The sequence below is a fragment of the Canis lupus genome, chromosome 37 (genome assembly GCF_011100685.1).
Source record: "Canis lupus familiaris isolate Mischka breed German Shepherd chromosome 37, alternate assembly UU_Cfam_GSD_1.0, whole genome shotgun sequence".
NCBI lineage: Eukaryota > Metazoa > Chordata > Mammalia > Carnivora > Canidae > Canis > Canis lupus.
In genome coordinates, this window is record NC_049258.1 from 5,352,576 (window position 1) to 5,368,915 (window position 16,340).

The window sequence follows — 16,340 nt, forward strand, 5'->3', positions numbered from 1 at the left end:
CCCCCCCCCCAAAACAAGACTGCAATTAACATTCTTGAGTTTGTCTCCTGTGAGTGTAAGAGTTTCTCTAGGATAGATGGATTGATAGAAGTGGAATTTTGGGGCTATAGAGTATGTTCACATTCACATTTAGTAGATGTCAAGTTGCTTCCCAAAATGATTGTACCTATAATATAAACTCCCATCAGCAGTGTATAATAGTTTCTATTTCCCTTCGTTAGATCTTCGCGTAACACATGTTGTCAGATAATAATTTTGTCTGTTAATGTTTTAGTGCATTATCTAGATTAGTAATTATGTTGCTTTTCAACCAGCTTTTTTTTTTTTTAAGATATTTATTTAATAACTTTAGATAGTAGAAGAGGGAAAGCTCCTGAGTGGGTGAGGCGGAAAGGCAAAGGGAGAGAGAGAAGCAGACTCCTTGTTAAAAATGGAGCCCAGTCTCACAACCCTGAGATCACCACCTGAGCAGAAACCAAGAATTGGGCACTCAACCAGCTGAGCCACCCAGGAGCCCCTGTCCTCTTTATATCATTTGTAGAGTTGGCTGTGCAGTATTAGAGTTTTTTTTTTTTTCCCCATATTGACCAATATGTTTTATATATTCTGGGTACTGATCTTTGATATGCATTGCTTGCATATGCACATTGCAAAGATTTTCTAGTGTGTGGCTTGTCCTATGCTTTGTCTATGGTGTCATTTATTGTAGAGTAATATTTAAATAATTTAATTAAAACTTTAAGGTTTGTACTTTCTGTGTCTTACCTGAAAAATCTTTTCCCTAAAGTCATGATAGTCTCCTAAATTTTCTTCTAAAACTTGTAAAGAATTTTACTCTTCACATGTATGTCTTTATTCATTTTAGAGTTAATTTTTGTGTATGGTGGGAGAAGAACATCTAACTTATTCACAATCGGTATTATTGATTTTCTTTCTGAATTCTTTTCTGTTTTTGTGCCAGTCCTGTGTTACTGTAGTTTGTGTAACTTCATAAATAAAGAAGTCTTTATTACCTTACTAATTTATCTCTTGATTTTTTTTTTTTTTTTGTCTTTGGGATTTTGCTCCTCATATGAATTTTTGGATAAGCTTGTGCAATCTTACCAGAAACAAATAGTACTAGGATTTTAACTGACAGTGAATTAAATTTGTATGTACACTTGGAAAGAATTTACATACCTTATATCTCCTCCATATAGGTGATGTATCTCTCTAGTTTTTGTTGTTCTTTACTGCCTTTCAATAATATCTTACACATTTCTTTTTATTAATAGTCTTGTTCTGTTTATTTCTAGGAGCCTTATGATTGTTAATTACGTTTTCTAACTTTTCATTGAAAGAAAACTTTATTTTAAAAAAACTTTTTCACTGAAATACAGTATGTATACAGAAAAGTATGCAGAGTATAAATACAATGCATTATCACAAAGTAGTTGTATTTGTGTAACTATTACTCATAAAAGAGAATGTTACTTGACTTTCCAACCCAATTATTACCTTCTACCTTCCTTTCAAAAAAGTCATCATTGGGATACCTGGGTAGCTCAGTTGAAGAGCTTGTGACTCTTGATCTCCCAGTTGTGAGTTCAAGTCCCATGTTGGGTGTAGAGATTATTTAAAAGTAAAATCTTTAAAAAAAAAAAAAAAGTCATTGTTATCTTGGTTAAATTTTACCTACTTTTAACTTTATATAAGTATATATGGCTTCTATATGCTTGTCTGTGGTGTTCTCTTTAATGTTTGCCATCTTTTGCACAGTCTGAGAGATTTGTGTTGATATGTGGAGCCATAATTTCGTTTTCATTCCTGTGTAGTATTCCACTGTGAGATTATTCTGTTTGTCCATTAGCTGATGAACGTTTTAAGCTATGATGAATGATGATTGTGTTAATTCTTACGTTCATCTCTTTTGGTATCACTGTGCATGCATTTCTGTCGAACACATACCTAGGATTAGAGTTGCTGTGTGAGTGGATATGCTTTTATGTTCAACTTTGGGAGATCCTGTCAAACATTTTTTCAAAAATACCAATGTATGGTCAGTCCCACCAACAGTGCATTCAAATTCTAGTTAACTTCATATTCTTAATCTACATCTTTTGTTATCTTACTCATTCTGGTAGATATATAGTAGTACCTAACCATGATTTTAAGTTATATTTCTCTGATAACTATTGAGGTTGGGACTCTTTTCACATGCTTAGTAATTTGGCTATTTTCTTATGAAGTGCCTGTTCAGACTTCCTACCCACTTTTCTGTTGAATTGTCTCATAATTTTCATATTGCCTTGTAGAAATTCCTTACATAGATTGACTGGTAATGTTGTGATAATATTTTCTCAATCTGTGGCTTGCTCCCCACCCCCTACCCCTTTTTTAAAGATTATTTATTTATTTATTCATGAGAGACACAGGCAGAGGGAGAAGCAGGCTCCATGTAGGGAGCCTGACATGGGACTCAATCCCGGGTCTCCAGGATCACGCCCTGGGCTGAAGGTGGTGCTAAGTCGCTGAGCCACCTGGGCTGCCCATCCCACCCCTCCTTTTTAAATATTTTATTTTTAAGTAATCTCTCTACCCAACATGGGGCTGGAACCCACAGCTTCAGTATGGTCTACCTACTGAGCCAGCCAGGTGCCCCTCTCCCCCATTTTTATTTTAAAGATCTGTGGTTTACCCTTTTATTTTTTTCTCCAAGATTTATTTGAGAGAGAGAGAGAGAGAGGAAGGAGGACAGGGGAAGCACAGAGCCCAATATGGGGCTCTATCTCACAACCCTGAGATCACGACCTGAGCTGAAGGCAAGAGTCGGATGCTCAACTGACTGAGCCACCAAGATGCCCCTTGCCTTATTAATAATCTCTTAATGATATGTCCTGATGAACAGAAATTCCTTAATTTTAGTTGTATACTTTATCAGTTTCCCTTTATAATATTTTTTATGTTCTATTTTAAATGTCTTGAAGCTAGCCTCTCAAATGAATCTAGATCTACACTTTTCAGTACCATAGCCATTAGACACATGTGGTTATCAAGTACTTGAAGTGTGGCTAGTCTAAACTAAGATGTTCTGTGAGTGTAAGATACATGCTGGATTTCAATGACCTAGTATTAAAAAAAGAATGTAAAAATCTCACTAGTAGTTTTAATACTCATTACATGTTGAAATGATAATATTTTACACTTATGAGTTAAAATATAACATGAAAATAACTTCGACCTGTTTATTCTAGAACATTTTAAAATCAATTGATTCACCTGCATTTCTATATTCTAAAAGTGTGTTGTCCAGTAGAATTTTGTGATAATGGACATATTCTGTATTTACACTGTCCAGTGTAGTAGCCATTAGCTGAAAGCGTCTATTGAGCATTTAAAATTTAACTGAGGTGATTGAGAAGTTGAAATTTTTTTAAAGATTTGTTTATTTATTTATGATAGACCTAGAGTGAGAGAGGCAGAGACACAGGAGGAGGGAGAAGCAGGCTCCATGCAGGGAGCCCGACGCGGGTCTCGATCCCGGGACTCCAGGATCCCACCCTGGGCCAAAGGCAGGCGCTAAACTGCTGAGCCACCCAGGGATCCCCAAGAGAAGTTGAATTTTAAATGTAGTTAGTTTAAATTTAGGTAGCCATATGTGGGTAGTGACTATTGTATTGAATGGCACAGTTATGGACACTTTATTGCTTTAACATTTATTGTTTTTTAGATTTCCAGTCTGTCTGAATTGCTTTTTATATATGGTGTAAGGTAGGGGTCAAGTTTTAAGATTTTATTTACTTGTTCATGAGAGATAGAGACATAGGCAGAGGGAGAAGCAGGCTCCCTGCAGGGAGCTTTTTGCAGGACTTACCCCAGGACCCAGGATCACAACATGAGCCAAAGGCAGACACTCGACCACTGAACCTCCCAGGCGCCTCTATAGGGATCAGGTTTTATTTATGTATTTTCTTCCAAATGGAAATCAAATTGATCAAGCACCAAGGAAAAGAGAATCTCTACTATTTTTAGACACTGTTTTGTTTCTTTGGTATATTTGTTTGTCTTCTTCCAAATACCATACTATCTTTAGTAGCTGGTAGAGAGGGTTCCTCTATCTTGATCTTCATGAAGGTTGACCATTTTTGGACTTTCCTATTTCCACATAAATATTAAAAGTACCTCATCAATTTTCAGTTTCTTCTGAGAATTTGATTTGTATTACATTGGATGTATATCACATCCAGTCATAAACATGATAGAGCCGATTTATTTAGGTCTTTCATTTCTCTCAGTAATATGTGATCTTTAATTTATGTAAAGGTCTTGCATATCTTTTGTTAGATTTATTCCTAGCTATTTGTTACTGTAAATGATACGGTTTTCTAATTTCATTTTCTAATTATTGCTAGTGGATAGAAATGAAATCAATTTTATGTTATTGTCCAGTTTTACTGTTCTGTTTCATCTTCTTGTCTTACTGCACTGACCAGGACCTCAAGAACAAGGATCAGCAAGCTTTTGTAAAGGACCATATAGGAAGGAAGCCAGAAGTTCCTGTATAAATATATAGTAGACTCTTAAGTGTTGTGCTTAGGAGGAGTTAGGATAGTCCATAGATGGAATTTTGAACAATTTGTACTAATTTGAAGGGCTGTGCACTATTTTGATACATTAAAAGGGGCCATTGTTATAGGGAATTGAAGAAAAGAATGATTTATAGCACTGAAAGAAATGTGGTAAAACATTGGCCTAGTGGATTGGCAGTTGCTGGAGAGTTAATGATTATATTGAATGTAAGTATGAACTAATGCTTGCTTCTCTTTTTAAATCCCTTTAGGAAAAATAGAAATGAAGGTACATATGCACACAAAATTTTGCCTCATTTGTTTGCTGACATTTATTTTCCATCACTGCAACCATTGCCATGAAGAACATGACCATGGTTCTGAAGAACATCACAGACATCGTCGTGGAATGACAGAGTCGGAGTCAAGCAAATTTTCAGTGCTGGATGCTGAAAATGAAAAAAAATACTATATTGAAAAACTCTTTGACCGTTACGGTGAAAATGGAAGATTATCCTTTTTTGGTCTGGAGAAACTTTTAACAAACTTGGGCCTTGGAGAGATAAAAGTAGTTGAGATTAATCATGAGGATCTTGGCCATGATCATGTTTCTCACTTAGATATTTTGGCAGTTCAAGAGGGAAAGCATTTTCACTCTCATAACCACCAGCATTCCCACAATCATTTAAATTCAGAAAATCAAACTGTGACAAGCGTATCAACAAAAAGAAACCACAAGTGTGATCCAGAGAAAGAGACCATTGAAGTATCTGTCAAATCTGATGATAAACATATGCATGACCATAGTCATCGCTTATGTCATCACCATTGTTTGCATCATCACCTTGATCATAACGCCACTCGCCATTTTCCTAATGATTCCATTCCTCACAGCGAGCGTGGGGAGCCTAGCCATGAACCTTCAACAGAGACCAATAAAACACAGGAACAATCTGAGAGTAAGCTACCGAAAGGAAAGAGGAAGAGAAAAGGGAAGAAAAGTAATGAAAATTCTGAAGTTATTACACCAGGTTTTCCCCCTAACCATGATCGGGGTGAACAGTATGAGCATAATCGGGTCCACAAACCTGATCGTGTACATAACCCAGGTCATTCTCATGTGCGCCTTCCAGAACATAATGGTCATGATCCCGGTCATGGACACCCAGATCTTAATCCTGATAATGAAGGTGAGCTTCGACATACCAGAAAGCGAGAAGCACCACACGTTAAAAAAAGTGCAATTTATTCAGCTGCTACTCACAAGGATCATAACGAAGATGACCGTCAACATGAGGTAGGTGTAAAGAGATGGCTGCTCCATAATTCTCACATAGTTGTGGAGCATTTTAGGTAAAAAGAGAAGTAACAGTGGAGGATAGTCAATCATATTCAAACTTAATTTCCAGATATAATATTCTTGAATAAAATACTTTAAGGAATTAAAATCCGATTAAAGGTTTTTATCTGGATTTTCACTTTCAGTGTTTCTCAAAAAATCTAAATATTTAAAGGTTGTTAGAACATATATTCCTTATTTTACTTTCTTGCTTATTTATGACTTGTTTTGACTTCCCAAGTTAGTTTTCATTTTGTTTATTTTGGTTGGTTCTAGATACTTGAAAACTGAATCCTTTTTGTTTACCTGTCCAGTTGGACAGTAACTAGGGATTTTCTTTTTCAAAATTTCTAGCTTAATGAATTAACCACAGAATGGTTCCCAGTTACTGATGTAGCTCCAAAGTCCGTTAAATGTGGTAGATTTGTTTTCTCTATGTCACTTTATAGTAGGGCCTACTTCATCGTAATTAATTTTTTCTCATGCCTTTGACAGATGGCAATAGAATAATAAAGCCCACTAGTAAAGGGATGATTGTGTTTTCCTTAAAGGAAAGTTTTAAAAACTTTCATATTCTTTTGAATACTTGCACATTTGATGGATTTCCTTCCCAATTTTTTAAAACTACTTACCTTATACATGTTTATTTTTGTTTCATTAAAAGTATATCGACATCCTTATTTAACTCTACTTTTTAGTACTTATTAAAGTCTAGAAGATTGTTGAATTTATTTGTTGTCATATGCATAAAAGCAGCACCGTCTAGTAGGGAAAATGACCTCACCGTTTCTGTCTCTATAATTGAAATATGTTTTACATCTATGAAAATATCTCTGTGTTTCTTCCCTGTGTGAATAATCAGATACTGGTTTTCAGCAGCACTGATTTTAAAAGCACTTCTGTTTTAAAATCTTAGTGTACTTGTAAGGAAATGCTCTTATTTATTTACTACTATAGATAATATCCTAGCATCTTTTGTTGATGATAACCAGACATTATCATGAATGTTACTCGTTTTACAAGACTTGTGGGGTCTGTATCAGTCAAACATGTTGATTTATATCCTCACAGGTCTGACACATTGGGAATTTTCTCAGGATTTCTATAGAAATGTTCTATGCACTGGATAGAGTAGTAATTCATGTTAAGACCTGAGAAGAATAATTTTCTTGTTTATATATTTTGATTTTGTTTTTTGTACCATAAATAAAATCATATAATGAGGTGGCAAGTCTGTAAGCATACAACCAAAGAGTATCATTTTAGATATTTGCTATATGATAGGTCCAAACTTGTTTGCTCTTTGTTTTCTACTTTGTTTTGTACTTAAAAGTACCAGTGGATGAAACTGCCTTCTTTCCTCTTCCACTTTTAGCATTGGGCTAGAATTTTCCAATATGATATTTTTCTGGGGTACCTTAGGCAGTGAAAATGTCTGTATTGTATATTTTATTATAAAGTTGTTAATGTACTCATGTCTATTTAACAAATAAGAATCTTGAATGATTGATGATTGCACTTTGAATAGGGAAGTGATTTTTCTCTTCACCCCCTTAGGAATGCAGCTGTGTGTGATTTTTATTAATTATTGAGAGAGTCAATTATCTTTCATGTGTTGGAGTAGAAAATAGTTAAAGTCCACGTAAAGTTTTGGGTATTGAAGTCGAATGTATTTCTATCATAAATTCTTAACAAACAGTTTTATTTGTAATAGATATCTTTATTACAGGTTATTTTCAAATAATATTTAGAATATTTTTTATTGCACAGTAATTTATTTTTCTGCTTAATTTTCTTAAAGGACTCTTAATTGGTTTATCAATTTTTTGCAGTGTTTGAACGTCACTCAGTTGTTAAAATACTATGGTCATGGTGCCAATTCTCCAATCTCACCTGATTTATTTACATACCTTTGCCCTGCTTTATTATATCAAATCGACAGCAGACTTTGTATTGAACATTTTGACAGACTTCTAGTTGAAGATTTAAATAAGGATAAAAATCAGGTTCCTGAAGATAAGGCAAATATAGGGGCATCAGGTAAGAAAGATTTAAGTTTTTTTTGTTCCTCATAGTCTTTGTACTTTTTTAAAAAATGTAATTGAATTAGAAAGTAATTCCAAATTATCATCTTCCTTCTGGTGACTTTGTTATGTTTTAGTCAGGATTAGATTATGACCATTTAAAAAGGATTAGGGGAAGACAGGAGGCACAGTAGCTCCTTGTCTTTTCTGGGACTATGGAGGAAAGTCTTATCATGGATAGAGAATTAGATTAAAAAGGAGATACGGGTTTGTGATAAATGGATTCTTCTTGATGGGCAAGTGTAAATAATGCGGCTGCCAATTAAAGTCATTTGGTGTTATAATTAACTTTTTAGCAGAGTTGAGGACCTGTGGTGAAAAGCTAAGATTAAGTTTATAAGGAAATCAAAGGGAAGCCAATGTTGTTAACTCAGTGAATGTCAGAAATGCCTGTGATTGGCACGGGAATTCATTATGGGCAGTTTCATAGAGAGCTTCAACAAAAGTAAAACCAGAACGATTACCAGGGGGCTCCTGGTGGCTCAGTGAGTGTCTGCCTTTGGCTCAGGTCATGATCGCAAGGTCCTGGGATCCAGCCTGCATCAGGCTATCTGCTTGGGAGTCTGCTTCTCCCTCTCTCTTGCTCTCTGTCCTTCCTGCTTTTGCAGTTTTTCTCATATGTGCGCATGCATGCACACACTTGGGCATCTGCACACACTCTCCCAAATAAATAAATAAAATTAAAAAAAAAAAACTATTTCCAAAAATCTCTCTAGGCTTTTTTAGAACCATATCTGGTTGGCTAGATAGCTCCACCTTGATGTTCACAGGTACCTCCCACTTAGTATTTCCCAAACTTCTACTCCACAAAAAGTGTATACCTCTTATTGAATCCCAAATGTCATAACAATCCATCTTTTTTAAAAAAAAATCTGAAAATCTTTGGCTTTGTTTTTCTTTTTTTCCCCTTGCATAATCAATTGTCAAGTCCGATTGAGTCTTCTCTGAAATACCTTCTAACTATCCACTCCATCATAACTTGGTTCTTGATTGAATTGTTGAAATAACTTCATAACCTTCCCTTTCTAAAATGCAAATGAGAGTCTCCCAACACAGAGTTTTTCCTTTTTAATGACAGCTGATATACTTTTATTAACAAGTATTACAAGGCATTCTTCTGAACTCAATGACTTTTACTTCTTACAATAGTTGTATAAGGTAGACAATGTTCTAATAACTAACTCCCAAAATCTCAGAGCTAGTCAGTGATAGTGCTAGGATTCAAGCCAGGGGAGTTTAATCATTTTGCTCTCCATGTACTAAGTGTTTCATATGCTTTTTTCCCCCCATTAAATTTTAACAATACTCTATTGAATTATTTTGTTTAAAGATCTATTTATTTTAGAGCGAGAAAGTGTACAAGCTGGTGGAGGGGCCGAGGGAGTAGGGGAGAGAGAATCTTCAAGCAGTCTCCTTCCTAAGTATGGAGCCAGACTTGGGGCTCAATCCCCGGAGATCATGACCTGAGGCAAAAATCAAGAGTTGGATGCTCAACTCTCTAGGATATGACCTCTGCCTACCTACTTCTCCACCCATTTCCCCCACCTTTTATTTCGGCCGTAACCATAGCAGACTCCTGATAATAGATTATTCTGTTTTCCCCTCATTTATCTCAGCCTTTTCACATTCTGAACCTTTCTAGTGGAGTGACCGCAATGATTTCTCAAAGATCCAGCTCAAGAGTTAGACCTTCTGGAATAACTTACTCACCATCGTAGACTTAGTTAAGTTCCCTTGATCTATCCAATCCCTGTACAGAGCTTGGGAGATTTTCATAATTGGATTTGTTATCTGTTTTTCTTGGACTTTAGTTGCTTAAAGGAAGTGACTAGGTCTTTTGAACAAGAAAGCATTCACATATTGATTAAATGAATAAATTAATCTATAAGCTTTCAGTTATAACCCAGGAAAGACCCTCGTTGTAAATGAATCTGAGGATCGTTTTATGAGTATACTTGACCTTTGAACAACACAGATTTGCGCTGCATGTGTATGCTTGTATGCAGATATTTTTCAATAACTACATTGGATAGTTTCTTGAAGGTTTGCAACATTTTGAAAAAACTCACAGGAATTGTGTAGCCTAGAAATAATGAAGAAATTAAGGTATTACTGTAAAACTACAGTATATAACACATATACAAAATATGTGTTGATTGATTACGTTAACGGTAAGGATCGATTGTGTATCAGTCGGACTAGTATACTTTGATGATGCAGTGTCTCAGAATGAGTAGAATTCTCATGAACTTCATCATGTGTGAGATCACAATGGAGGCAGTTCTGGTTGAAATGCCCAAGATGGAGTGGCACTGCTGCTTGGTAATGGAAGTGACTAAATTGATAACGTGTGAATTTGGGTCAAAAATGGGGTCTGACAAGATAAAAGATTGAAAAGGCAGAATTTTAAAAATTTTTCATAGCACAGGAATAAGGTAGACACGTTTAAGAGTATCACAGTCCAGTGTACATGTCAGAGTTTTATTTGAATAGAGATATTCATTAAAGCTTGAAAGAGTACAAGCGAAAGGAAATGCTGTCACGACTTAACGAACTAATAAGCCTCATTAGGTACCCACCTGCTGGTTAATTTCTTTGTGATATGAAAATAACTTTAGATAAATTAATCATCAGGTCTTCTATTTATTAGGACCTTACCATGTCCTGTTTTAAATACTTTTACAAGGCTATTTACCTGATGCAGGCACTTTAATTTACTTCTGTTTGCTGAGGAAAGGAGGAGGCTTTGAGAAATTAGGTAACTTGTGCAAGGTCACACAGCTGCCAGGGAGCAGAGCCGTAATAGGACCCAGAGTAATCGTAACCTGGACGCTCCTCTCCACTACTTCCTGCCAAAAAGGTTCTTACGTCGACTTTGCTAGCATAGGTGACAAGGAGATACAGGGAGTTCTATGTAATTCCATTTGGTAGTGCTGTGACAGGTGATGCAGACACAGGTAAGAAAGTGATAGAGGTGAGTATGGGTGTCAGGATGGATTAGTAAAACCCAACACCCAGGAATAGTCTTGTTAGGAAGGACCTACTCAGTCAGCTAAGCTCAGTAAGGTCGGAGGACGTGAGTCCACTTAGAAGCTTTGAATTCTGGTCTTTGGACAGATAAATATGTCCCTTCACTGGCTTCGTGTTCAAAGACGTTTGTAGATGAGTAAACACCGTAAGGGCCAGTCTCTCGAGTGCTTCGAAATTCTCACTGAGGTAGGAGAAAAGGGAACATTAGGTCTGAGGTACTTGATTTAAATTTAAAAAACCACATTTGTTCTTTACATGGAAAAACAGAGGCTGATGGGATTGTCGCATCTAGAGTTCAACCTAAGAGTCTTTTTTTTATTTTTAAGGCTTCCAGGAAATTCTAGTTGTTTTTACATCGACAGTGGATTAGGACTTAAAAGTTTTCTATGTTACAATATTGACATAATCTATATATTTTAACAAGAGCTGTTGACAGATGCTTGACGATCATAAGATATTAAAAATTAGAGTTTATTCAATCGGAGAAGCCTCAGAGGAAATTATACTTGCTTTGAAAACAAATATGTAGCTAATAGTGAATATTGATTAGTTGTTTGCAGGTGGTTTTTAGCACTGTCAGAAATGAAGCTTGAATTAACTATATGCTGATAGATGTTAATAGTTGTTAGAGAGAATGCCCTGCTAGTAATTATTTTTAATGACTGCTGCACCATTAAGAAAGGTTAACTTGTTCCATATAAATCTCCCATAGTGACACAGCTACTACCTCATTACTGTTCAAAGACTGCTGTAAACCAAGTCTGCCATATACTGTTATGGTAGAAATCGTTTGTTTCACAAGATTGGCTCATTTAGTCATAGAGTTGACCCTTGCTTAATTGCCAAGGGGGGGTGGTGAATAGGCCGCTAAGCATTTTCTGCCAATTAAAATGCTGAAACAGTGTAGAAAACTGCCATCTTGCACATGCTTTGAACCGAGTTAATTAGAAAGTTTCCACAGATGAGCGCTTCTTTTTAAAAGAATGCATTTTCTCTCTAGATAATGAGAAAGGGAGTTGGTGAATAACTAAGCTTGAAGACCTTTAACGTTTTAAGCGACCTAATTTGCAGAATAAGTGAAGCTTGTTTCAGACATTTAATGTTTTTTTATTGTATATGGTATCTTGGGTACAAATAAAGGAAACGTTTGTTAGTTGTATTTAGTAGTTTGCATATTGTTATTTTGCATAAGTTTTAGAAAAGATGCCTTTTATCGTTTGTTTTGCAATTTTTTTTTTTGGCTTGTTTTATACTAAACAAGTTGGGGTTTCAAAAGCACAATAATTTGGTTAGAAATTAGAAAAATTTGTTCACTTGTTTTGTGATTTGTTTTTTGGCTTGTTTTATACTAAACAAGTTGTGATTTCAAAAGCACAATAATTTGGTTAGAAATTAGAAAAACTTTATTACCTGAATTGCTTTTTTTCTACACCTAGGAAATTATGGTAGAGCTTATGTAAACTTAAATGTTATTAAATCTAAAAATAAGTGCTTGAATAACATGGGAAAATGTCTCAAGTACAATAAAATCAAAACAGTGTTAGTTCTCATAGGTTAAAAGGATTGTAATTGTCCTTGAAGAAGGTTTGCAAGTTGTGAGAATGACTATTACTTAAAATTTTAGCACTGGAAAGCTATAATTACTTTTAAAAAATTAATAAGAAATCAGTATAAGAAATCATGTATTTATAATAGCATACACTTGTGAGAGGACTGTTTTGCCAATGAAATAGTTATAATGGAAAACCTATAGAAATACCTGGAAACCTATAGAAAATACCTGGAAATTTTCTGATTTACCTACAATGGGAAATACAGTTCTTTACACAATGAGAAATACAGCTCGTTATTTCTTAACACTGACAAAAATAAGTGATAATTTATATTAAATGGAACATAAATATTTTAACCTTACTTTCAGGTGACATTGAAATAAATACAAGTTTATTCTGAGATTTCATGTAGTTGGTTGTTTTGTAGTAATCTTTTGTCCCGTCCCCTCTATTTTATTCAAATTTTGAAAGATTGTCATTTGGTTTAATAAAATTAGTATTTCTTCTTACTTTCATGTTTAGACTTATTGTATTATATGTCCTCCTTTATGTAAAGCACCTCTAAGGTAAATATATAAGTGATAAATCACTTGGCTGAGAATTCTCTGAAAATACTGTAATTTAATGGAGAAAATAGTGGATTAAGAGAGGACTTTCAATTTAGTTTTTACTTTGCCATTTTATTTTAGCTAGCTATGTTTTTATTAGGGTAAAATGTATATAACCTAAGATTTGCCATTTTAACTGCTAAACTGTACAAATCAGTGGTATTTATTACATTAATGATGTTGTGCAGCCATCAAACTATTTTTTAAGAGATTTTATTTATAGGTAATCTCTGCACCCAAAATGGAGCTTGAACTCACAACTCCAAGATGAATGCTTGCATGCTGTACTAAGCCAGCCAGGCACTCCCAAACTATCTTAAAAAAATTTTTTATCACCCCAAATAGAAACTTTGTAACCATTAAGCAACACATCTTCATTTCCTCTTCCTCCTAGCCCTTAGTAACTTTTCATCTTTTTTGTTTCTGAATTTATTCTGTTCTAGAGAGCTTGTGTAAGTGGAATTGTACAATATTTGTCTATGTCTGGTTTATTTCACTCTGTAGTTTTCAAGGTTCATCCACATTGTAGCATCTATTAGAACTTCATTCCTTTTTATGGCTGAATGCTCTTGTATGTATGTACTACATTTTGTTAATCCATTCATCTGTTGATGGACACTTCGTTGTTTCTACCTTTTGGCTGTTTTGAATGATGCTCTAATGAACACAAGGCATAGAAGTATCTGAGTCTTTGCTTTCAATTCTTTTGAGGAATATACCTGGGTACAGAATTCCTGTGTTATAAAGGGATTCCTTTTAGCCTTCTGAGGAATTAACCAAACCGTTTCTACAGTGGCTGTGCCACATTATATTCCCATCAACAGTGTACTAAGGTTCCAGTTTCTCTGCATCTTTGTCAACATGTGTGTGTGTTTTTTAAATAGTCATTCTAGTAGATGTGAAGTTGTATTATTTAACATAACATTTCTCTGCCTCAGAATGCAAATCTGTAACGTAGAACAATGGTTTATATTAGAATTTTCCAAATCAGGGGCACCTGGGTGGCTCAGTAGGTTAAGCATCTGCCTTTGACTCCGGTCATGCTCTCAGGGTCCTGGGATCCATCCAGTCCTAGATCTGGTTCCCTGCTCAGTGTGAAGTCCGCTTCTCCCTCTACCCCTCTCCCTTGGCTTGTGTGCCTTTTCTCTCTCTTCTTTCTCAAATAAATAAAATCTAAAAAAAAAAAAAAAAAGAATTTCCAGATCGTGTTTTGTAGGATCCTGGTTCATTGAGAGATATAATAGGTTCCATGATCAAGTGAGATAGAAAAATAATGCACACTCTGTTCCCTTGCAGAAATTGACAGCACTTATTAAGCTGTTAGAGGCTGTTGTTTAACCAAGAATTACCAAGTCCTTTTGATCATTAAATTCTCCCCTCACTCCCCGTGGAATACCACGTGAGACTCAGAGGAGCGCAGTTTGAGGAACACTGGTATAGATTATTAAAGTCCTTTCTATCTATACAGTATGACCCTGCCAATTTAAGTAACTCCTGGTAAGCAAGGAATTGAAAAAATTATTTTTTTTAATGGGGCAGAATAGGGCAGCCCGGGTGGCTCAGCGGTTTAGCGCCATCTTCAGCCCAGGGTGTGATCCTGGAGACCCGGGATCGAGTCCCACGTCGGGCTCCCTGCATGGAGCCTGCCTCTCCCTCTGCCTGTGTTTCTGCTGCTTTCTCTGTGTCTCTCAATAATAAGTAAATAAAATGTTTTTAAAAAGTAAGTAAATAAAGGGGCAGAATAACTGGCCTCTTTGAAATTGTTTTTTTATAATTTCCAACTCTGTTGACCAAGACAACATAGAGGAATAATGAAACTATGATAGTCCCGGTTGTACCCTCTGTTTTATATCCAAACTACATTATTGGAAGTTATAGGATCCTTTTTAGTCCTAGAATTTATTTCTTTTAAGTAAATTAAAAAATCTTTTGAAGGTAGCAAGCATACTAAATATATTTCCTCTAGTTGGAAAAATGAGAAAACACTAATTTTTTAAAAAAGTTCTATAAGGTATTCAAAATTATACATATTATTTCATTTTAATCTTAAGAGTATAGTCTTTTTCTGATTCTTGGCTTTTGTTGTTGATGAATAACCAGTTAATTGGCGGTAATTTGACTATGTGACCAGAGAACCAAAAGCATTTGTATTAATTAGTTTTTAGAAGCGTATGTTTTTATATGTATGCATGTATATATGTGTATTACCTGCTTTTGGAGGGGCCACTGTCCATGCTCAGTGTAATACCATTTTCCTGAATGACTCCCGAGGGACATCATTAGCATTTTATTCTAAGAAAATGGCATTCCCTCACAGATACATTGAGGATGGCACCCTGGTAGGTAGTGCTCTGCTGCTGGATAGATTTATGTAAGGCTTTCTCTTTTGTGGGCTTTTGTTTTCTTGTATTTTCTGAGTTTCAGATACCAAATATCACAAATGCCAAAGATTGCCTAATCATCAAATGGGCTTTTCTTTTTCAAGCATTTATTTTCTTAGTTCACAGATTTGCTTTCCCAAGTGAATGAGAAAGAGATAATTTTAGAGCTGTTAAATAAGAAATTATAGCTGGGAGTGTGTAATATGTGACATGTACTCATTTGTGCACATGAATTCGTATACCCTTTCACACTCAGAACCTCCCTCAACTATTTGTGCGAGCACTTGGGTAATTTAATGTGTCAGTCTGTCAGTGATTGATTGCTTTTAAGTAACAGTATATTTAGTTCACTTACCTTATTGGCAAATTGATTTTTCACTGAATTCGGTTTTGGTTGATTTGTCCTTTGGTAGATTGGTTTTTAGCTAGTAAACCAAAAGCCATTTGAGAGTGAAAGTCATCTCAGAATAGTGCAAAGTGTTTATGGATTCATAGACTCTTGGACTTTTCTTCACATTCAGAATACCCTTAGCCAGAAGTTAATGTGAGAATTTTAGAACGGAAATATTTGCCTACAATAATGTTCATTTTCAGATCTAATTTTTGTGATTAGGAGATAGAATCATATTTTCTCTCTAATGATTAGGTTTTAGAAATATGCTTGTAAGAAAATATATTTCTTATAAGGGTCTTAGTTTGTAATCTCAAATTTTAAACGTGCTTCTAATGCTAATTTATTTGTTGAATTATTTTGTGTAAGTTATTAATCATCTTAAATATCTGCTGTATCGAATTAAT

At 35.1% G+C, this 16,340-nt stretch overlaps 1 protein-coding gene across 6 annotated transcripts in view; it reads left to right on the plus strand.

The window, feature by feature from the left end:
* Window positions 1-16,340, plus strand: part of SLC39A10 (solute carrier family 39 member 10) — a 136,733-nt gene that overhangs the window by 91,996 nt on the left and 28,397 nt on the right. For all 6 annotated transcript variants that reach the window (XM_038585213.1, XM_038585209.1, XM_038585211.1 and 3 more), the window contains 2 exons: window positions 4,820-5,844; window positions 7,719-7,926. In XM_038585213.1, the coding sequence (XP_038441141.1) occupies window positions 4,831-5,844; window positions 7,719-7,926 (1,222 nt within the window). In that variant the 5' untranslated portion in view covers window positions 4,820-4,830. The remainder of the gene's footprint in view (window positions 1-4,819; window positions 5,845-7,718; window positions 7,927-16,340) is intronic.